General features: G+C 35.4%; 4 protein-coding genes across 5 annotated transcripts in view; 2 read left to right on the top strand and 2 right to left on the bottom strand.

Annotated features, from left to right (window-relative positions):
• The first annotated feature begins 733 nt into the window (after nt 1–733).
• On the top strand, nt 734–3,362 carry LOC139687521 (arginine-hydroxylase NDUFAF5, mitochondrial). The gene is made up of 2 exons (XM_071584714.1): nt 734–1,941; nt 3,048–3,362. Exons 1-2 carry the CDS (start codon nt 1,012–1,014, stop codon nt 3,201–3,203), a joined length of 1,086 nt encoding a protein of 361 aa, XP_071440815.1. The 5' UTR covers nt 734–1,011; the 3' UTR covers nt 3,204–3,362.
• Nucleotides 3,363–7,132: 3,770 nt separating this feature from the next.
• On the bottom strand, nt 7,133–9,029 carry Ufc1 (Ubiquitin-fold modifier conjugating enzyme 1). Its single transcript, XM_071584726.1, has 4 exons — nt 8,848–9,029; nt 8,649–8,780; nt 8,403–8,570; nt 7,133–8,295 (listed from the first exon to the last, which is right to left on the bottom strand). The coding sequence occupies exons 1-4, from the start codon at nt 8,968–8,970 to the stop codon at nt 8,218–8,220; spliced, it is 501 nt and encodes a 166-aa protein (XP_071440827.1). The 5' UTR covers nt 8,971–9,029; the 3' UTR covers nt 7,133–8,217.
• A 100-nt stretch (nt 9,030–9,129) lies between these two features.
• ifc (delta4-sphingolipid-FADS-like protein ifc) lies at nt 9,130–20,159 on the top strand. 2 transcript variants are annotated; one of them, XM_071585445.1, is made up of 6 exons: nt 9,130–9,393; nt 10,029–10,205; nt 11,672–11,811; nt 15,321–15,534; nt 17,540–17,751; nt 19,367–20,159. In XM_071585445.1, exons 1-6 carry the CDS (start codon nt 9,312–9,314, stop codon nt 19,505–19,507), a joined length of 966 nt encoding a protein of 321 aa, XP_071441546.1. In that variant the 5' UTR covers nt 9,130–9,311; the 3' UTR covers nt 19,508–20,159. The 2 variants fall into 2 exon arrangements, with proteins under 2 accessions (XP_071441546.1, XP_071441547.1); XM_071585446.1 differs by lacking the exons at nt 9,130–9,393; nt 10,029–10,205; nt 11,672–11,811 and adding an exon at nt 14,444–14,797.
• A 44-nt stretch (nt 20,160–20,203) lies between these two features.
• Nucleotides 20,204–23,309, bottom strand: part of Taf2 (TATA-box binding protein associated factor 2) — a 33,727-nt gene continuing 30,621 nt past the window's right edge. Inside the window, exons 24-25 of the mRNA XM_071585581.1 lie at nt 22,622–22,882; nt 20,204–21,346 (exon numbers count right to left, since the gene is read on the bottom strand). Coding sequence (XP_071441682.1) covers nt 20,957–21,346; nt 22,622–22,882 — 651 coding nt within the window. The 3' untranslated portion in view covers nt 20,204–20,956. The remainder of the gene's footprint in view (nt 21,347–22,621; nt 22,883–23,309) is intronic.

Below are 23,309 nucleotides of genomic sequence, written 5' to 3' on the forward strand. Positions count from 1 at the left end.
AAATATAGCATGCATTCAGCTTCCTACAACCTGAAGTTCATAATAAGTTTCAGTATATGCAGACATAATAAGATCATAAAATCATCATTTATTCCCGGATACAAAATTTTAAAATTCACTATTAATGACCTAAAATAAAAATATCATGAAGAGTATCTTCCATTCATAGGAAAGAGAGTACAACAATAGGTAAACTGACAAATAATTTAAAGTTTCTTTAGAAATACTGCGAAAAAGCTTCATTTTGTATTCCACCTTGCAGATAATCCGCAGACATTCGAACTATTAAACAATCTTTCAATTGATTAAATTATACCAAAAAGCCATACCTTTGAGTAGTGCATAAACAGTGGCCAAGAAGATAATTTCCTGCACAATGAAAAACGGCTTTTAATGGCCGAAAGTTTGCGCCATTATCATTGGTTCCAAATTACCCGTCTACAGTCGTTTCGTGATTCATGGAACATATGCTTCAGATCCCCTTAGTTAAAAAAATTAAAGCTTATTTCAAAAATTTGAAAAAAATTAATTTTGGGGGAAATATTCAGAATGTATCACAGCTGTTATCACTTTTCTCCGAATTCAAACTCCACCTGCATTTCAGTTCACCGCAATTTCACTGAACTCTTATTGGTTGTATAATATACGATCATCTTTTGTTTTACTCTTACCAATATGGGCAATTTCCGTGTATTTTCATTTTAAATGGAAAATATAATACATTTACAGCACCACAAAAATGTTCGTTACGTTTCTTAAAAATGAAAAAATAAAATTATATAGATCGTAACATAATATGACCTTACAACTTTCTTACGCTTGTTATTGCGACTAACTCATATATTTCAGTGTTGGCGACTATCGCCGGCGAAAATGTACCCCTTTCAATAAAGAAAGGCAAACGAAAATTCGGTGTTGAAATGATTTAACATGTGCCTTCTCAACAATTAATTGACATCAAAGTGTTGACAAGAGGACTCGACATTCAGCGAATCTGCATAACGTTTTGCAATGGGTACTTTGAATTGTTTCGGAAGGACTAACGTCTCTCAGAGAAAATGTTTGTATACTATCTGCTGTTTTTTACATAAAAACGCTGCAAAGTGTAACGTACGGGGCCTGAGATCGTCTGTCGTACTTTTTCAAGATGAAGTTTCGTCCTTGAAAATATTTGATAGAAAAGCTAAGCTCATGCAGAGGGAAAGAGCAGCTATGTCAGCAGATGTTCATTTATATGACTATATCAAAGAAGAAATCGGTTTCCGCTTAGCCGATAGAGTAAAAGATATCAAGAGAACTTTTAAACAGGCTATTGATTTAGGTTGTGGAAGGGGTCATGTTACCAAAAACATTATGCCGGATTCGGTGAAAGAACTCACATGCGCTGAAATGTCTCCTAGGTGGCTGGAACAAGTTTGCTACAATAGTGGAATGAAAGTGAATAAGGTTGTTAAAGATGAGGAATGTCCTGATTTCGAAGATAACTCATTCGACCTTGTCTTGAGTAACTTGAGTTTACATTGGGTTAATGACTTGCCTGGAACATTTGCCAGAATAAGATCATGCCTAGTAAGCGATGGGGTGTTCATGGCATCAGTATTTGGTGGTGAAACTCTTTACGAGCTACGCTCCTCTCTTCAACTGGCCGACTTGGAACGAAAAGGGGGTGTGGCGCCACACATTTCTCCTTTTATTGATGTCCGGGACTTGGGAGGCCTACTCAATCGAGCTGGCTTCACAATGTTAACAGTGGACACAGATGAAATGGAGATTGGTTATCCAAGCATGTTTGAGTTGATGTGGGATCTTAAAGGCATGGGGGAAAGTAATGCGGCACTTAATAGGCCCCTACATTTAGGTCGCGATGTATCTCTGGCAGCTGCTTCAATCTACAAGGCTTTATATGGACGCGAAGATGGCACAATTCCAGCAACCTTTCAGGTACTTTTGTCAAAAGAGTTTTGTACAATTGATACCGATCAGCTTCACTGTTTAGAATCTCAAGGATAAGGCATAAGTCTCCAAACTCAAGAGGAAGTGCATGCTGAAGCTTGTATAACAGACTTCAGAGACTGAGTAGCCATCTCCCCAGCCTGGGTAGCTAATTGGCATAACCTTGGGTAGGCACTTTCTCTTGGAATTTAGGAGATTTAAAAAAACTAGAAGTATGAAAATAGTAATAAATCCTAATCTCTTAAAGTGTTAAGACTTGAATGAATCACATTTTATTCAGTAATAAAATTACCATCATCCCTTGTTTCACTGTGATTATACTTATATTATGTGAATATCAGTTGCTACCTTTGACTGTATATTCCGTTTGTTTTCTAGAATAGTCATGTTTAATAAAATATGTAAAAAATAATTCAGAATTACTTCTATATGTTGTTTGCAATCTTGTCACTCTCTTTTAAATCTTTCATCACTGGGAATTTTGTTTCATGATGATATTCTCCAGTTAGGATAATTTTGGATGGCTGTTTTCATTTTTTGTGCCAGCCATGAAGAATATAATATGACCTTTTATCCACTTATTGAAACGAAAATATCTCTCAGACATTTCTTCTTTACTAGCATACCATGTCAATCACCAGCTATAACATATTATGCATCACTATATGTATATTGAAATAGTCCTGCATGTATACCTCTGAGATTCAGCATTACTTGATATCTTCAAGTAACCTCAAAATTGAAGTAATTACTAAAAAGAAGGAAAATGACAATTTAAGGTTGTAAGAAAATGAAAACTTGGTTTTTCCCAATCTATGTCCTAATTTCCTACTCTACTATTAAAGTATTAGGCATTATTATGGTGATTATTAAATATGGTATGCTATTCATAGGTATAGTTAATTTTAATGAGGCCTGCAGTCAGTTTGAGCTGTGGCTATCATTAATTGTTTTCATTTTGTGGTAGTCGGTGTCTATTTTTATTAAATCTTAATGTACAGGTCCTGATAATTGAACTGCAGTTCTACAAAATAATTGGAATGGTTTAGCAAAAGAAAGTATTTTGTTGGTTGACAGTCATTATCTCTTTCCAGATATTTTACTTCATCGGATGGAAGCCAGACAAGTCACAACCAAAGCCATTACAAAGGGGAACTGGACAGATATCCTTGAAAGATCTCCATCGTATTGATGAGATAGTTAAAGAAAAGTCAGGCATCCCATTACATGATGATGAGAAAAGTAAATGAACTTTGACTTGTGCAAAGCTATAAATTTATTATGTATATGTACATAAGTAATGCAGATTGCATTGCATATTTTATTAATAATTGAAAGTATCATCATATTAAGAAAATTGCCATGGAATAGTGTGATATGTAGATAGTTTAAATAGTCTAAATTATACACAAATAAAGTATTAAATTACAAGAAATAGTTTTCATTTGGGAGTTTTCCATAAATTGCAACATGCATTGTTGAAGTACCTAATAAGCCAAAGGTGGTGGGGAAAATGAAGAGCTGCCACCTAGCATATTTTTTAATATTGTGTGTGTGACCCTGTGGAAAGTGGTTTTCAAACGTGATAACTTAAATTTTGAGTGAATGATAGCACTGCCAAACTTTCGAGATTGATATCAAGGAATGAAAACATGCTTGGAAAACAGTTACTTCTCAGGTGAGAAAAAAAACTTTGAGCTCCAATGACTTGATTATTAATTTACGAAGCCATATATTTATTTGAGGAGAAAATGCTGAAAAACCCTTTTATCTTCACACCTGGAAGGAACCATCCAATGTCTTAACCGCTATAACTGCTTCAGGTAAATCTCAAGTAGCCTGCTGGTGTATAATTTTTCATGATTAGTAAATTAAATAGGAGGTAAAGAAGTTATCACACCTGTAACCTCTCACTAAACATCATATGCAACTTTAAAAAAAACATCTTATGTAGGAAGTTGTGTCCCCCTCTTCAACTTTATAGGTGAATGTTCACCTTGCATAAATTTGAAATGATAGGTACTAAAATACATTCTTCTATTTATGTAACCTTCAGTTCATGGGGTAGTAGGAAAAAATCTTCATATTTTATTCTTATTTAGAAATTGCCAGTTGATCTTACTCGGATGAGAGCACAATTTAGGGTATTTAGTGTGTCGGCCAAACTTTCGGCATTAACAATTCAACTGCAAGTTTCACATATTTTTCTAGAATTTAATTGAAATTACATATGTTTCAGTCATGCAGCTATCTATTTTCCTTAATTCCAAGTTCAACAGTGCATTGATTGCACTTATTTTTAATAATATGTCGAAGTTTAGGTTAGGTCAATAAGTTACTATGGGATTGGATAAGCTAGTCCCCTAAAATTGGCAAGTTTTAAAAATAGGTGTGTAACAGTTTTTCCTCCATCTCTCTTCAAAAGACATTAATAACAGACTTTCCTCCTCAAGAACTATCACAGCCAAATGTATCACCAACAGTCAAAATCACAGACAGCCTGAGTACCAGTTCACTTATAGAGCTTTGGAATGAATGTAATTACTCCATTGAACCCTTTTTTGGAGTCTCAGTAAAACCTATGATAACTTTAATTTTCTGATTCTACATAAACATCTTGTCAGCTATTTTCTACAGATTGGTGCAAGTCGTCATTTTTCTTCTCTAACTTTTTTTTGATTTCTGTATATTTCAGGTTTCATTCTGTCTTGCAAGTAAGCATGATAGTAAGAAAGTAGCACAGAGAAGTAAATGCCTAATCTATTATTGTACAGAAATTAAAAAACTTCAATGAGCAATGTATAGTTTGTTACTTGACTATTTGGGTCTTTTGATTAAAATTTTAAAGTCTGGATTCTGGACAATCAAATGCTGAATTTATTACGACAATACTTACCATTACAAAGCCCAATGATCTATTTTAAATATTCTACATGCTGAATTGTGAGATATTTTAAAAGTTTGAACTCAATAATCCCCTCCATTTCTCCAATAGGTATCAGATAATGTTTCCTGGAGTATTGGCAATCAAAGGTGAAGCATTAAATTATTTATTATGTGTACGATGTTTTAAAAACTACTGTACATCCAAGAGCTCACCCGGTGTTCACAAGCCAGGTAGAATCTTCACCGAGTTGGTGGATAGTGCTTTGCCTTGAAAAATTATGCAAGTAGTGTTTGCCATCAAAATTATATTCTACAGGCTGTAAAAAATGATTCCCATAATCCAGTGTGTAATGCCTACATGTTTAGTGTGGAGAAGGGATTTTTACAACTTGAGACAATCTCAATCTCCTCTTTCTAGCCACCCCAGGGATGCAACTGTGATTTGGAAAAAAACTGCTCCTAAAGGCCATCAACCTCCCCACCAATTCTCCATTAAAACCAAATTAGGGTGTAAATTATGTTCTCAGGAATGGATATTTATCATACACATCTAATTGGGAGGTCAAGAGGACCCTGCACAATGGTAATTCACATGAACTTAGGTTACACTTCAGAGTACTGATACCCCAACGTGAGCCTAATTTATTTACTTAAGAAGGCTTGAAGCTTCAAAAACCCTCAAAAAATGAATGATTTGGAGAATAAAATGAGAGTTGATAGATACTGAAAATATGCCCAATTGTGGTATTTTCTGTCTTTGCAGTAGAGGGGTAAGGAACCTGTCCTTTCTTAATAAGAGGAAATGTGTAAACATTTGAAGGTCGATTAATCATGCAATATGAAGGAAGATTTACATTCAAACCCACTTATGCTCTTTACTAAATAAAGCAGCCCCTTGTTCATTTCGGCAACATTTCATGATCACTGTATAAGGGAGGTAGATCATAATAAAAGACTGCAAAGAAATGGGATTTTGAAAGGGAAACCAAGGAATGAAAGCAGAGCTTGATCCATTGACAGTAAGGTTTTAAGGAAGAGAACAAAAGAGTAATTTAAACACAAGTCAGACATAGGAATTAGTTCCTAAATTAAAAAGAAAAATACCAGGTTGAAAACTAATATTTAAAACCAAGAGGGAACAATGTTAACATGTCGAAATGTACATGGGGAAGTTAGGCATACGCTGAAAGATGGACTAAAATAGGGGCAAGAGACTTCCTGGATACCTGCTGTACAAAGCCATTACAAGAAAAATAATTTCCAAGAACTGGTAATTAAATTAAGCCAGAATGGAAAGCATTATGATGCCCCCACAAAATATCTTAATGGTATTTTATAGAAAGAAATTTATATAAAGCATTCATACAAGTTTTCAATGACAGATAAAAATGTTAAGGATTTTTCTGCTATTTAAAAACTGCTTGTAAGAGATAATCCAATTGGGTAGGGAATGGAATTGTGCTGATGAATTACTTAAGGACTGGCATTACTTGTGATACCACTCAAAGGCCACAATAAAAAGTGAGAAAGGTGTGTGTATATTCAATATTTTTGAAAGTACATACATAAGCATTCACTTTGTTAACCACTCTGCATGAAAGGAAACTAAATTGCTTATGAGAGAGCATTATATAGCTTATTAAATTTTGTTGTACATCTCAGGAAAATCAACCACTTTTATTTTGTGCACACTTTTCCCCAAAACGTAGAAGGGGCTTGTCTTACAGCCTAATCGATAAGAATGAAGAGGCTCTCTGAAAGTTATCCTAAAGAATCAATACTGCCGGTTTAACTTGTCAGGTACAGAAGTGCCAAGAAGGTGAGAAATAACAAAAAACATTAGCTTACTAAACAAAACACTTACTATACAATAACAGTAAAGGGGAAGTCCAGTGAGCAGAGCACTGGGCTGCTGACCACAGGGCCCAAGTTCACCTATGGGCGACACCTGTGGGCATCCTCAGCTTCAACAAAGCTATGTGATTTTTTGGGGGCAAGACCTTCCTCGGTGACCATAGTTGGCACAGGGAAAGGAACTAGCACTCCTTTCCTGACGTGTGAATTTCACGTGCCATTGGGCTTCATACTACATAAGCTCTACCCTCGCCTATCACACCTACCTTCCGATTGATAACTGTGGTGGTTATCAACAAAGAAGGGCAAAATATGAATGACCAGTGTGATGAGATGAGCCAAAGAATATAAATAATTTGTTTTTTGTTACAATAAGACCAATGTACACACAACTGTGTGAGTTAAGTATGAGTGTATAGGAAAAATTCAATAGAAACAATTGTGAAGATTTTTTAAGCATATACTTTGAAGATAAATTCCTGTGCCATGAATTTTTCAAATATCATTATTACAGTTGTAGCAAGTATTTTGCCCATGACTTTTAATATTGTTTACAGACAATACACTTCTCTAATTTGCTAAAAAATATGTATAAAATATCATTGGTGTGCTCGATCAATTGAGAACAGAATGAAATAGAAAATATGTATCAAGGTTCTTCAACTGTTTACAGAATTTCTCTATTTATCAAACATTGCTTTGATTGTGCATCATGAAAAAACCATTTCATTTAATGAGAAATGCCTCAGGTATTTGCCAAACATATATGCAGATGATTCCCTATTTAATAACCCCCTGGATGAGCTAAATCAAGATACGAGCTTTCGGGGACCATAGATGTGTTCCATCAATGCTATCATTTTAATAAGTTTTTTTCTTGGATTGAAAACTATGATGATCAATATTTAATAGGGGGAAGCATTTGAATACAAACTTATATGATTTATATAATAATAAATAGTTTTTAATTAATATATTACTACAGCATTTAATATCAATGCAATATACTCTAAAACTAGTTTTCCCTTCTCTGATGGGGCAGTCAACAAAAACATTCTTAATATACAAAATTAACTGTAGAGGAAGCAAATTTTTCAGTTGCACATCATGGAATGTCAGCCGAACAATTTATTATCAGGCATCCATAATGAACTATATATTCATTGTGGCATTATTTAGAGCTCAAGAGTAGTGAAAATTGAAGTATCATTTATTAAAAACGTATCTGATGATACCTCCCTGAAGTTTTTTGGACAACACCCAGAGATGGAGATAATTTATTTTATTAATATATTTGGATTCAATGACAAACCTTTGAATTTTAACAAGTATAGAATGAAACAAAACACTCTTTTATAAAAATACCTAACAAAACGTCGATGATGGCTGAGAAAACCATACATTCATCAAATATACCTGGTTGTAACATAGGTACAGCATGATTTGATAAGTAAAATATGATATTGGAGCAGTTAATTACTCCTTGACCATTCACATTGCTTACAACATACCAGCTAATTTATGTCAAGTATTTTTTTCTTGGTATGCTATCACTCCTTTCTCAATTAAGTCGGGAATTTCAACAGCCAGCCATGGTCCCAGCTAAAATGAAAATTTATTACTTAGCGCAGATAACAGAATATATTTATTTCAGGCAACGAATGATAGTTGCTATTCAAATTTTGAAACCGTTTAAAAGTGTAGCTTACCCCAAGGGCCATTGCATGGGCAATTCCGAATTTGGGAACATTTCGCGCCCACAATGGCTTGAAATGGTCGGTTAGGCATATTTTACCGCCGCGATACATTTTTGCCGTTTTGCCATCAAGTTCAGGGAGAGCTATTTCGGGAGCAGCTGAAGGATATGTTACAGGTACCTGAGAAGAATGCATTGCTTAAGTAAATGCTGTCTTCACGTTTAAGTTGAACTCCAATGAAATTCGGCTTGCACTTACATCAAACTCCACATCAAACTCATACTTCAGTAAGTTATGAATAAACCAACATTTCCCAAACCATCTGGTGCCTTCTTTGTTAGACTCGAGACGGAACCAATCGTTGTCACAGGCTTTGTTGTTCTGAACGTACTGAAAAAAGTATATATTTAGCATCACGTGTAACATATGGAGCGATTCGAAAACACTGACAACTTACTTTGATTAACGCTTGATATTCTTCTTTCAGCCTCTGAACCCACAACTCTGTATCCCTTGGTCCTGCTTTTGTCTTGAGTAGCGGAATACTACCCAAAGTTTTCCTCGTAGATTCATCTACCATTGTTTGTGCTCAGTTTAGCTTCCACTTCAACCCTACTCCAAATTTCCTTGCCACTTGGATGCGACTCTTTTGTTTCTGAGCAGTTTCCTTTTCCGCCACTAGGTGGAATCGTACAATTGAATTGGTGGAATGACATCACGCGCCGGAGGAGGGGGTCATAGGAGCGGTAGGTGGTCGGCCTAAATCGGCTAGTCTTGTTTGAATGTAACTGTATTCCAGTCAATGGAAAAATTAAATTGATTAATTACCCCTTGAATTATTTTAAGGGGTGTATTATTATTATCGGTGCCCAGTTCTCGTTGATGTTATTTTTTTAAGTAAACGCTCATCAAATTTTGGACATGGGGGCTCACGTATCGCGAGAAGACTTCGAGTGGTCTTACACCGAAGAACCTCACGCTTCTAGAAGAAAAGAAATTTTAGGCAAGTGTGTATTACTAAGTAAATAAGATTGAGGGTATTCACCTCCTTTGTTGAATTTCCATATGGAATTATGTATATGTATTCCATTGTTAAGGATATACCGAACTCATATCGTTTGAAATAAAACGTTATTACATTTAAGTAAGGGAAAATAGGTGACATGTAGGTACGAAAACTCTCTGTAGGTCTAATATCTCTTGGGTTATATCTTAAGTTATCATTGGACACGCCCTTTTCGTGAGTTGTTTTGGTGAAATTAATGTGCAACCGGAAAGAATCGTTCATGTTAACTTAAATGGTTTATTTAATTTGAAATTTTCTTGGGAAAAAATGTGGAATTCTTCCGAACCCTGTGTCAATGGATGACGCGGAGTTAGCTCTACCAGTTCCAGCCGGTGGTGTTAACTGGAATGCGTCGTACTCGCAGCACTTGGGAGGCTTAATTGCTCATTAGCAAGAGTTCGTGTGAAAAGGGTTTAGCGCTTACAGAGAATAGCCTATTTCTTCACGAGTACCCTCGATTTAAGCCATATAGCATAAAAATGCTCCAATTAGAAAAAAAATTTAACCACTACCCTGACATCTTATGTAACTATGTATTTATTCTAATTGTAATTTCCTTTCTATACGTGCAGCCAAATATCCACAAATCAAGAAGTTGTTCGGGTATGATCCCAATTTTAAATGGGTCGTCTTTGGTATGATGACCATTCAGTTCATTTCATGGTTCTTTTTATGGGACAAGTCCTGGCCAGTTATACTTATCTTCGCCTACTGCTTTGGAGGTGTTTTAAATCATTCCTTAATGTTGGGTAAGTTTTCATGCTCCTTGGAATGTTATAAACTACTGTGTTAAAGGGATCCTAGAGATAGGATCCCTTTAAATTGTTGTCCGTATAAAAGTACAAAGTTCAACAGGTCTCTCTCGTCTCATTAGTTTCTGCACTCACCGTTGGTTTATTTTTTCGTGGGGCCATGTGAATTTGATCGTGTTTCAAATAATGCTAATAATAAATGTTAAATTGAGATACATTATTTCATGTATAATACGCCAAAAATTGACGCGTGCTGATGCAGTAAATTTATAAGTCGTATTCTAAGGAATATCTGCTTTAAAATCTCATCCAGAAATTTCCATGACACCATCGTAATTTTTCTGGAGAATAATGTTGACTGTATATGAATGAGGAGAAATGGTGTACATCGCATTCACACGGAAACATTAACAATATACAATCAAAGAATTGTGTTTGCGGATATGTGATTCATCTTTTTATTAGTGGCATTTGAGTAAACTTAATGATTTTATCCTAGAGAATCGATAAATGTATTGATTTTTAGCTACTTGTTATATAATCGTCAGCAGTGGTTACCTTGCCATACTGCTAACTGCAGTAATAGTAATGGCTTCTACAATAACGTCTGCATATCTAGCTGGTTTTGGCTGGACCCACAGTGTTTATGTGGTGTCCCAAAATAAGGTTACTGAACATCAATCAAATAAAAGGATTTTTATGCATTTCACTTGATTAAGAGATTAGGAGAAATTATAATTTTAAATTGACTTTTCAACTTGTAATAAATGTAGCTGCACACCCAGATGTTAGAGCACTACATGGCTAAATCATTTTTCTGTTTATTGCAAGGCAAAGCAGCATAGACTCTGATTTTAATATTGATCCATAGGAAGACTAATTCTATTAACTGTCAAAATTTAAAAATAAAAGGTATAGATTTATGTCTAGTCATGTCATTATTCTATGTGCATTCATGTTCAGAAATTCACTACTTTAATACTTAAATAAACTTCATGGTAATAAAATCATGTAAACAAATTAAGAAAGAAAAGAGTAATGTGAAAAAAAATTGTTGCATCTAATTTGATTTAGGACTTCCTTAAAAAATCAGTTTGTGCAAACTCTAATAAGCATGTGCCTTGCAGCAAGCCTTAAAAATCTTGCTGAAATGAATGACAAATTTATTTAAATAGCTTCATAATGTAAATTTTGCCACCCATTTGGACTGGTGGAAAAAATTTCTACTGCTCCCTAATGCAGTTTTTAAGGCATAGAATATGCATAACAATGTTGAAATATTGAGTGAGATCTATGTATCAAGAAGATCAGTGTATCATATGGAGTCTGTGCATTAATATTTACTCACTTTGTTCTCAGCACGAATTTGAATTACTTGGTTACAGTTAATAGTTATTTAATCTGGTAGATTTAATAATTTATGTTGGAATTAATTCTAAGCATTTTGCCAATTGTCACACTAGCCATCCATGAAATAAGCCATAATCTTGCATTTGGTCACTCACGTCCTTTGGCTAATCGATTACTGGGGATATTTGTCAATCTACCCATTGGTCTCCCATTTGCTGTGAGCTTCAAGGGTTATCACCTAGAACATCATAGGGTGAGTACTGATATTAGTTTAAAATAGGATTAGCATAATTTTAATCCAGTAAATTGAATAAATAATTGCCAAGTGTTATACATTTGGGTTGCTACCCAATTTTTGCCAATAAGATTCTGGGTCTCTGGAGGCCAAGTAAAGGGGCCTCAGTGACAACCACTTAAAATAATGATATTTTATGGTGTGGCCATGATTTAACAGCCCATAGTCTCCATCAGTAGTAGTATTTTACTGCAGTTTACGATGATATGTCTGTATACTACATATCTAATTATAAGCTTGTCAAAATGGAAAGGAAGCTTTTGAGATGAAGTTGTGGAGAAGGATGGAAAAGGTAAAATGGACGGAATGGAAAACACCAAGCAATACTTGGCGTGGAGGTATTAAAGAAGGTTTAAGGTGCAGGGAGGGTGGATACAGGGCATTTTTTGAGGTGATGTAACAGTAAAGACTTTGATAGAGGGGATGACAATGAGCAAACCAGGATTGGGGAATAATCATGTTGGGCAGGAGGAAGAGGGGGAGGAAAGTTCGCGAAATTAAAAGATTTTGTAGAATGTGGGTAGGGGACGTGGTAGTCCGAGGGTAGCTTGTTGGGCTACTGACCGGGGAGGTAAGTATCCGTCAATTGGATTCCCGGGCACACCTCTGGGCATCCACTGCTTCACCTGCTAGATCATCCTGGGCAGCCATAGGCACCTCAGGGAAAGAACTGGCGCCACAATGTGAATTTCACACGCCATTGGTATTAGTATCGTGTGAACCTACCGGCAACTATCAAACCGACCTTCGGGTTGATTACCGTGTTTATGGTTTTTTTTTAAAGGTGGGGTGTTGGCTTGACTCTCATTAGACCAGACTTAGAAATGGACCGGTAGTTGTTGGGTAAATTCAAAACCTACCTCAAACTTCAGAATACCATATAATAGTAATTTAATTATTGATACCATTGAAATTAATATGCGGTACTGCGCGCTGACCTTTAGACGGATGTATGAAACCGTTAGTGTTAAGTCAAACGTGCTAAGGGATCACTTCCAGTCCTATTGCAGTTTTCCTTCCATCGGCAAAGCTGAGTTATCACTTTCATACCTATCGCAGTTTTAACCTGACGCTAGAGATAAATGTATCAGCTATACTCATTTGAGAGTGCTCCAACTCAATATCGCCCTTTATTCTCGAAATGAAAGGATTTCTTAAAATGCGGTAGATTTTCTGGAACCAAAAAATTGCATGTGCACTAATTCTTGTTTCTCATAGTTATTTCATATTAAAATTCTTATGACCTGACAGAAAGTATTGCATTTGAACAGAAATGAATGTAGTGTATTGAAAAATTTGCGCCTTCTTTTCTGTCTCGAGTAAGAGATTGGAAACGCGTTAGCGTTAAATTGCTCTAGTTCTTCTGTGACAGGAAATCTTTGAGATGATGCTGTTCATTATGTATGCATTTAAATAATTGTTTTCAGGGTCGCATTTTTTCTGAGGAATGTATACGACTAGTTTATTATAGCGGGAACACATCTATATATTTTGCCTTGGCACCTGTGGATTATTACGTCGTAACCAATGATTGTAAACGTTGTAAACATTTGTCATTCAAAAGTAATTAGGGTTCGTTAGTCCTAATTTGCAAATGCATGGTGCTTAGAATACAAAATTGGTCGGGTTTTGATAGTGTTCTGGCCCTAGTACTCCATTTTCGCCGATTTTTAATTAACCAACTTGCGACAGAGCCGTAGCCATTTGACGAATTAATACCGTCATCATATAGCAACATTTATTGGTAGATCAGTCGCAAATTTGTAATAGTGGTTCATCCATTTTAGGTACTACTTCTGCCCCCATATTTGTCCATTAACAAAGGCTGCCGATACCTTAGATATTCTCAACCTTCATTTTCGCCTTATATCCTATTACCTGCTTTTAGAGACTCCATTTCCGTGATGAACTAGCAAGCCGTGGCGATTTTGGGCTGTTAAAGTGCTAGCAAGACCTTTTATGGTAATTTTTACCGTCACGTCCTTACTTTGAGATAATGGAAGATATGATAACCGTTCCCGTAAATCTTCCGTGACATTTTTGCGCGGGTATTAAATCTTCAAAAAGATGGTTGTACTCCGCCAATTAGGGTGATAAAATATATCCGGAGGAAATCGATATCCGTGTTAGCATATGATTTTCATTTAAAATGAAATCCTAATGTCATCTGCTCGATCGATTAAGTTGAATGCAATCACAGAATACTCGACTAGTAAAAAGGCTTCTCCCACGAAATCTTTCCTTTCCTTGACATTCTCTCAATTTTCTTCCTATACAGCAAGAGAGTGAGTTTTTGCATTCAAAAAACTTTTCAATGTTAAAACTTTTAATTTTTTAATCTTTTTAATGTAATTATATAGTATAGCACTTTTTTATCCGCTGTATAAGTTCCACATCAAACCCTTCAAGGAACTAATCCGGCATGAAATTTGAAATGTTATTTTTTTTCATCCAGTCTTATAGTAGTGCAATGTTTGTAGAGTGTAAGGATGCTCATTGGAAGAAAGTATAAACTGATTTGCTTGGGAGGTATCAGTGACTTCTTTCTCAAAGCTAGGAGTCAACTCACCCTAGGCTGGCCAGTTCACCTGCAAGTCTTGTTGATCTCTAGGTGAAACTTAAGAATTATTATTGAGGAACACAGGGTTTTCTGGAACCATTACTGGTGGGAGAGGTGGATTGAAGAAGGATAAGCGGCTTCCCCAAGGCTGCATCAAACTGTACATTTTGGGGAAAACACAAAATCTCTTCTTACTCAAGTGATGCAATCCTGCTACATAAATAACTATGGCACAAAGTTGTGACCTCACACTTATCAGATGAGAAATGGGAAGATGAATACCATGGGAAAGGAAAGAGAGGGAGTGAAAGGAGAGAGGAAAAAGGGAAACATACGTGGAGGTGAAGGTGTTGACTTGGAAGATAACCCCAGAGGAGTGTGATGGTAGTGGTGACTCTGTTATTAAATCGGTGTCAATGCCATGGATGTATCCATGTTTACTACTAGATGCTGCCCATCTTTGATTAAACTTTAGAACCTTAAGTACTTTAGGTCAAAATAATGTAGCTTTTAGAAATAATAAATTTTGCAGCATGAAACTTATTCATATTGATTGGGATTTTAGCCTTGATCCCTTAATTTCCAGTTGAGAATTTTGGCCAGTTTAGCTAGCAAGGTATCATTTTTTATTTTGAATTTTAAAGCTCTTAGAAACTCACGGTGTAGGAGAATAATGGAAATCAAGGGATCCTGGCTCGAATCATGGTCCAAAGTTTGCATATTTAATAGCACCCAATTTCCTGATTGTGAGAAGTAAGTTTTAAGAGGTAAAACTCAACATATTTAGGTTAAATTGTGGATTTAAATCAACCTTACTTGTAGTGTGTGTTATTTATGAAAATTTTAGATAAAAACATCTGCATGCTTAAATTCAAATATGTTCTAAATGTGTTGTATGCATTTTCAGTACCAAGGAGATGAAAAACTGGACACAGACATCCCTACACTTTTGGAAGCCAAGTTATTTTGTACAACAGTTGGGAAGTTCTTTTGGGTCATGCTGCAACCCCTTTTCTATGTTTTTAGACCTGTCATCACGTATCCCAAGTCGCCTACCATGTGGGAGCTGTTTAACGTCGTCATTCAGATGACTTTCAACACGTTTGTTGTCCACTATTTTGGTGAGTAATCCTACTGTTTGTGATATGTGGTGTGATGAAATGTTATGTCACATGGAGATGATGGGTGGGGAGTTCAAACCAAGTAATGTACCTTGAGTTGTTGCCTGGGAAGTGATCCTGGTGTAAATCAAAAATGAAATGGTGTCATCCATTTATATTGCAAGTTTACCTAAGGATCAGAATTGATGCAGTTATTCCTATGACACTGCAGTGTGATCCTTAAATGAAAGCATTGCATACCTCACACTAATTCGAAGGGTATTACAGGGATGTCATCTTGATTGATGCACCCTCAAAGATACTCTCGTTAAGTAAATAAATTGTGCTCAAGTAGCAGGCCATCATGCTACCCATCTGCAGGTTAACATTGTACAAGAATAATTTCCATAATATGAAATTTAAGGGATAACATTGGGCCAGCATTAAAGCATTGTAAGCCTGAACTGGCTATGGTCCTTGCAGAATGTTATACTCGGCCAAGTGAATGCTCTCGTGCCATTTTCTGGGCAATTAAACTAAATATGCTCATATTTGAGAGGCAATTACTATATTCAGGGTACTATTATGCCTCAAATGTCTTTTATACTCGTATGCAGAGTAATGTGGGCAGTCATATATTGAACTGAAATCAGATATTGTTTCAAGCATTGAGATAATGGCTTTCCTCTTAGATGTCATTTCAAATCCACCTGGGTGGATAATAGCTTTATCTTCATAATATTGACATGTATTCGGGTGAATTGAATTACCTCCTGATACTAGATCTTTTTCACAGGTTTCTGATAAGTTAGATAGTGCATTTATCAACATTACCAGATAAGATATTGTGCAATAATTAATGGAATGGAGTTAATAAGTTCAGCCCTGATAAATGTTAGAGCATTAAGAGAAAATGTTATTGCCATTAGAACCCAATACTTTGTTGAAGAAAGATTACTTCAATTAATTTTTGGTCTTAAGAAATATGACATAGCTGAATTAATAATTGAATGTACAGCTTTTTATGATATCTCATATCCCTCGTATAAGGTTTAATTAACACTTTCATATTTTGTCTGTAATGATAGCATTAGTTTTCAATTATTGTGTTACTATGTTTTCAATTATTAATTATTTGTTAACAGTGAAAATTAAAAAAGGTTTGAACTGGTAGGTAAAGCTTACCTTTTATAAAGCACTGTTTCATCGTAATGCATATTCATTATGTAGGAGTTTGATCACATAAAAATGGAAATATTTTTAATTTTTTTTTCGAGAAAACCTCATTGAATGAATTTCTTGGATCACTTTGATTTTATCTTGGATATGAACTGCAGAAAAGTCTGTACCTGGAGGACAAATAGATTTCTTTTTATCCATCAATTTTTCAGTGTTCTTGGTTTAATATTAGAATATACATTGCAATTAAATTGATTTTTGCAGGGCACTCTTCAAAATAATAATAGACTAGCATATTTAGTTTTAATTTCTAAATTTATATACCAATCTGTGACACAAGGAAATTTTTTTGTTCAAGCCCAAGTCTGAAGTTCAATGCAAGTCTGAAACACAGTCTGGCTTACAAAGGACAAATGCTGGGAAAAAGTTTCGAAAACATAAGATTGCCATTAATTTTAAAATCTATTCATTTTAATGAGTAATTATGAGCAGCCTCTATGTTAATTTGCAGAAACTGTAGCTTTGTTAAGTATGTATGCTGTTCAAAACTATCACTTCTACTTCTTAAATATTATTAACAAATGGATATAATTAGAGACTGATCCCAAATAGTTTTCTTTCTGGTAAAAGTTCATAGATATGTTGTCTATGAATAGCACTTGCCCGTTGATCTTGGGCCCATTGGTTAACCTGTTAGAATCGTCTCATGAGAAATATTTTGAAGATAGCTTAGTGCCACAAATGAAATCAAAACTATTCATTATAAAACATCACGTTTTGTTTGTTTCATGTACAATCCAATTTGATTATGTTATCAGTAATATCTCTATTTTTATTCTTATACTAGGTTGGAAGATAATGATATACATGGTTGTTGGCTCTTTAATGGCAATGGGCTTGCATCCTGTGGCTGGGCATTTTGTCTCGGAGCACTACATGTTTAGAAAGGGCTTTGAAACTTACTCTTATTATGGGCCACTAAATTTTATAACTTTTAATGTTGGCTATCATAATGAACACCATGACTTTCCTGCTGTTCCTGGATCAAAACTTCCAGAGGTGTGTATATTCCCCGGAAAAGTGTCTTCAAAGATTGCAATGCTTGATTTATTCTCTCTTTTATCCGCATGCTTAATATCAAGGTGTTAACTCAATGTCCTGAAAAGATATATTAATATATGCTGAACTGCTTACAGTTCTTTAATCTGTTTAGGGAATTTCTGTCATCTCAGAATAGCAATCATTTTCTATGATTTTGTTTAAGCTTCAACTCCCCTCTTTCCAAAAGTAAAAAATTATAATACTCCCATCATTAACTGAAGACATTCATGTTGAAGGAAGCCGTAATTTCATGGTAAATAATATTTTCCTTGTGGTGTATTGGTGTCATTCTTTCACCAATTTAAGAACAAATTGTTGGTTAAGAAAGAATAAATAAATGCCCACCAATATATCAAAATGCTCGTTATCTTTTTGATAATAACTTCAGTTTCTAGAATATGATGCGTGTGTTTATGAAATATATGAGAGATGGAAATGAAGCACAGATAACCAAAATAAACTTAAAATATGGTCATGATATAAATATGCAGGGACTCTCCTTTATCCTATCACGTATTTAATTTGCATTTTTAAGGAATGGGAAGTACTTTTCCTGTTTTTCAGCCTTTTGTATAATGGTGGAATTATAATTTCATAAGAACTTAGAAATATCATAAAATAAATAGCAGAATGTATTTTTCTCAGAAAGCTAAACCAATCATATAGCTTGGAAAAAAATGAATGACTGACAAAGGACAAATATTGACAAAGGATCACTGTTATGGATTCAAACATCGAATGATACCAATTATAGTAATGCATTGTAAATAGTTAATAAATTATTTGTTGCATAGTAAAACTATGTATTTCTTAGCCTTAAAGGAAAATATAGAATTCCCAGGGCTAATGAATGTGATTAAAATGGTAATGGGAAAACACATTAAGTAGAAAAATTATTAAATTAAAATATTGAATACTATTGGGAACTTTTCATTTTGTGAAATCAAAAAGTTTTATTTTTATAAAGTAAATCAAAATTCCAAAGTATTTCATCATCTTAAAAATTTTAATTCTATTAAAATTTTGGGGTGCGAGAAAGAGAATAGCATAGATTCGCACAATGATAATTGAGAGTTTACAATGGATGTTTAAATGAGAGTTATGGGGTGTCAATGGAATATTAATTTGAAAATTTATATATATATTTAAAATATAATATAGCTTACCTTGGAAGTCTCCTTTATTTTAACCTAGTTAACAGTGATAGAGGCAAAGTCATCTATGCAGTCACTCATCAAATCTCATGCGTACCAGGAAATCATTGTACATAAAATTCGTTGATGACTCATGATGGAATGTTTGAAATGAAATAAGGATGTTGAGAAACTGTTGAAGTAAAGAGGGAAACAATAATGAAAGGAATACATTAAACAAGTTAATTTATAAATTGCTCATTAACATAGACTCATATTGGAGAGTATGGCATGATTGAGTGCTTGAGATATTGCAGAAAATGCATGTATGCATGGCCTTCATATCTTCGAAATAAGATTTCACTTAATCATTTAAATGAATTTTGGATTAGTCAGTGATGTAAAATAAAGTAGACTTAATTATTTTTGTTATTGCTCAGGTGAAAAGAATTGCCCCGGAATATTATGACAATTTACCTCAACACCATTCTTGGACCCGTGTCTTGTATGATTTTGTCATGGATCCTGATATTGGGCCGTATGCAAGGATCAAGAGAAAGCACAAGGGACTAGATTCCTAAAAACTTCTTCAGAGTGTGATCAACCGTCTCAGTGACCCAAGTACTTTTATCTGACAAGGAGAACTCTTGTGGTGCATTGGTGTTTGCATTGAAATGTCATTCAAAAGTTACCCTTGGGAGGCTATAATTATTTTTATTGATGGCCTATCGTTGTGAACTCTTTGTTATGATGCTTTCTTTTTAAATAAAATTTTTAAATGTCATAAAAATGTGTACCGAGTTCCACAGTAAATAAGCTATTGACTTTCTCTGTATATAAAAGTATTAAGTGTGTGAAAAATACCGAAGTGAACTTGTTTGCTTTGGCAAAGCTTTGATTGGGAGGTCTGAGCTTTGGTGTGGAGTTTCTTGGTAAACCACCGGTTTTTGGCATGTTATTTTGCACAAGCTAAGTATTCATAATTTTTAAAAAAATGCTTATTGCTTTATGTATGTTTGTAATACAAAGCTATGATATGTTCAGCTAACTCAAGTCTGTCAATCAAAACAGTGAAGTAAGTCAATAAAAACTTCACCTGATTTGCAAATCAAAAACTTGTTATTATAATGGATTAATTAATATAATTATTTTGCCATTAGTCATGTTTCATATGTTGATGACATTCTTTGTCTTCATTTGCTCATGGTTATGTACTAAGTATATTTGTGCCAGTATCTACCTGTAATCAAAATTTCCTTGATTAATTATTGTACAAATCAGCATTTTGATAAAATAAATTTATTGTGATACTGTTATAATAAAAAAGTGATGAACACTTATTTCACAAAAATTCAGCGCACCCTATGAAAAACCTAGCCTAGTGCAACAAACATGACAGAAAGAGGATACTTATATACAATTTAACCCCATGAGATCACCAAATGGAAGTGATACAGTTTCATGCCAGCTCACTGAATTATGTTCCTTCAAAGCATGATATATAAATTTCCCAATTACTGCAATTAACCGGAGTAAATTGTAGAGCTGAATGATTGTGGACACTTGCCTGCAATTCTCCATAAGCCCATTTTCATGATCGTGAGATCTGCCCATAATTATCAAAATAGATTCACTATATATATTTACATAGTGCCAGCCATCTCACAATGAAGATCCATAAAAAGCATTCAGAATATTTGGTCATCCACCAAGTTTTACTCTTCAGTAAATGTCATTCTTCTTGGGCCAGTCAACAGTGCTGCAAGGTTCTAGATAAATCGATTGGAACTGGCAAGAATGAAGTGACTGCACAAAACAAAGAGTCGGGCTCTAACATGTTGAAATTAAAAATATCCAATCACTTTTTTGAGTCTGGCCCAATTCTGCTTAATGGTTTCCACCATGAAATTGACTGAGTATTTCCAAGACCAGTTCCCTTGAAATGTTTCGACTATGCTAGGACCAGATGTCAAATATGAGTTGTCATGGTATCACTTCAATGACCTCATGCTTCTGGTGTGACCAAGTACTCAAAATGAGAAATCTGGGGGGTTGGCATGCTCTGGGCTGGGACTGGTGCTGCCAGAGCTCAAGGTCTCTTTGATTTTGAGCACACCCTTTCCCTCCGCAGCCTGCAGGGGACCCGATGATCCTGCCGCCCCGGTCTCATCCTTCACCTGAGTGGTCCCCTCCTTCCCTCCTGCCTTCGACTCAGATGCTGCAGCCTGCCCCTTGTTCCCGCTGCCCCCAGTCTTCCCTCCCTTGCTCCCTGTTCCCTTGCTCTTGCTCTTTTCACCCCCCTTGGCCTTCTCGCCAGGCCCCAATCCTTTTTCCTTGGAACCCCCTCCACTGTGCTTGTGCTCATGGCGATGCTTGTGTTTGTGGCGGTGTTTCTTCTTGTCCTTTTTCTTCTTTTTCACCTGGGTTGATAGGGATAGAGTATAATATGAATAGGTGAATGTGTGCAAACAGGTTGCAAACAAATGTCCCTAACAAATATCTAAAATTGCATTGGGGAATAGGTAAATTACCAAAATCTTTGTTTAGGTTAAGTTACTCGGATAAATTAAGGTAACATTTCAAATTGCCAATAATTTTCAGTTTTGAAGTATGTATTTCTTCAAAATAAAAGTATGAAGAAAAATGCAACAATTTCAGAGTGTAAAAATCATTCGCCTTGACTGGGATACGAACCCAGATCCCTCAATATCCGGTCGAGTGCTTTAGCCACTTAAGCTACCGAGGCGTCCTCTTAAACTCTGAAATTTTGGGGCTTTTAAAGGAGCAAGATGTTGTGACGAAATACCGTACATACAATGTCACAGGCATTCGCAGTCGTGCGCGAGGCGCCACAGTCCACGAGGTTAAAGCCAACTTTAAACACTCATGGTGTTTTCACTTTGACAAATTCCAAAGAAACTGCGGGAGATGCCACAACAGTAACTTTTAACGGAGTCATCCGCTAATGTGCATTTCAATGCAACAATTTCAGAGTGTAAAAATCATTCGCCTTGACTGGGATCCCAGTCAAGGCGAATGATTTTTACACTCTGAAATTGTTGCATTGAAATGCACATTAGCGGATGACTCCGTTAAAAGTTACTGTTGCGGCATCTCCTTGACTGAAAATGTTAGCATTTCCCCAGAGATCAAAAAGGACTGTTGTCATTGTCAGAACTTCTACTATTTCCTCTCACCATTCAGAGTAAAGATGCAGGCACTTTTTCATTTAATACCACTTCTAAATATTTCAATTTGTGAGAAAATTTCTTATCAAATAATACCTTAGGCAAGGGCACACACAAATACTAGTTCAAAAATGGTGTCAGACCTTGGTGAAATACTTAAGTTGTCCAAAAATGTCGAGGATACATTATTTTTGGCACAAACATGATGTATCTACAATTTGGAGAATGCCTCAACTCCCAAACCCACTTTTTGCTTGACTAACGCAAGCTAGAGATATAAAAATATATGTTAATTTTTTTTCAATTTGATCTATGGAAAGATAAAGAGATAATTTTCAGCTCACGAAGAAGTAAAAATGAAGCACATATGTTTTTCTTTTGTATCCTTGAAAATTCAACTTTCCTTGAAGTGTTCCCTCACTTCTAATGCCGATTACTTTTTTCATGACATTAAACCCAAGCAAATACTTCTTTAATCATTTAGTGAAAAATACCAATCAGTCATACCTTGGAAGAAGAAACCTTTGCATGGCTTTTATGAGAGGAGCTTGATTTGCCTGCCGGTGTCACACCAGGGGCCACACTAGCCGTGGCATTACCACTAGAAGGTGCATTCGCCCGGGCAGCAGGATTCTGCAGCATCACTCCCTCTTTCTTGAACATGCCTGGTTCAAATCCAGTCGGGGCCTTAGCATCCCCAGGCTGACCACTCAGAATCCCAGGAAGGGATGCAGAATTGTCGGAGAAGTACTCCTGCTTCACTTGCACCTGAAGTTATGTAAGGATAATCATTGTTCTAGATGACATATGAGATTTCATATACCTGAATTTCAATCTCTATGCTACCTTGACCCAGAAGAATTTAAAAGGTAGATATATATATTTTACTGCTAGCCTGCCAGTGGTCTTATTCATGTTAATTATGTATGTAAGAATTTTACATGCGCTTTCTTGTGATATATGCATAGGTTGCCACGGCAGCATTGTGATACGAGTGATTATGTCTTAAGGCTATGTTCAATCTGAGAAAGAAAAGTAATACAACAAAATCAAAACGTCAACTAACTGTAATAGGCCTTCTTTGCATTTTTGACATTACAAAATTCAGCGGCATATGTAGACAGATGGTGAATGAAAAATCCACTTGAGAACTCAAATCTATTTCCTTTTGGGCAACAATTGAGGAAAAGCAGCA

The sequence above is a fragment of the Hetaerina americana genome, unplaced genomic scaffold, assembly GCF_022747635.1.
Source record: "Hetaerina americana unplaced genomic scaffold, ioHetAmer1.1.p SCAF_2, whole genome shotgun sequence".
Classification (NCBI taxonomy): domain Eukaryota; kingdom Metazoa; phylum Arthropoda; class Insecta; order Odonata; family Calopterygidae; genus Hetaerina; species Hetaerina americana.

Excerpts from the sequence above, each read along its gene's own strand:
- ifc (XM_071585445.1), top strand. The coding sequence starts at position 9,312 with ATGGGGGCTCACGTATCGCGAGAAGACTTCGAGTGGTCTTACACCGAA. Across the intron at positions 10,206-11,671 it reads AAATCATTCCTTAATGTTGG|CCATCCATGAAATAAGCCAT; the intron begins GTAAGTTTTCAT and ends TTGTCACACTAG. Across the intron at positions 11,812-15,320 it reads ATCACCTAGAACATCATAGG|TACCAAGGAGATGAAAAACT; the intron begins GTGAGTACTGAT and ends ATGCATTTTCAG.
- LOC139687521 (XM_071584714.1), top strand. The coding sequence starts at position 1,012 with ATGGGTACTTTGAATTGTTTCGGAAGGACTAACGTCTCTCAGAGAAAA. Across the intron at positions 1,942-3,047 it reads CAATTCCAGCAACCTTTCAG|ATATTTTACTTCATCGGATG; the intron begins GTACTTTTGTCA and ends ATCTCTTTCCAG.
- Ufc1 (XM_071584726.1), bottom strand. The coding sequence starts at position 8,970 with ATGGTAGATGAATCTACGAGGAAAACTTTGGGTAGTATTCCGCTACTC. Across the intron at positions 8,781-8,847 it reads AATATCAAGCGTTAATCAAA|TACGTTCAGAACAACAAAGC; the intron begins GTAAGTTGTCAG and ends TACTTTTTTCAG. Across the intron at positions 8,571-8,648 it reads AGTTTGATGTGGAGTTTGAT|GTACCTGTAACATATCCTTC; the intron begins GTAAGTGCAAGC and ends CATTCTTCTCAG.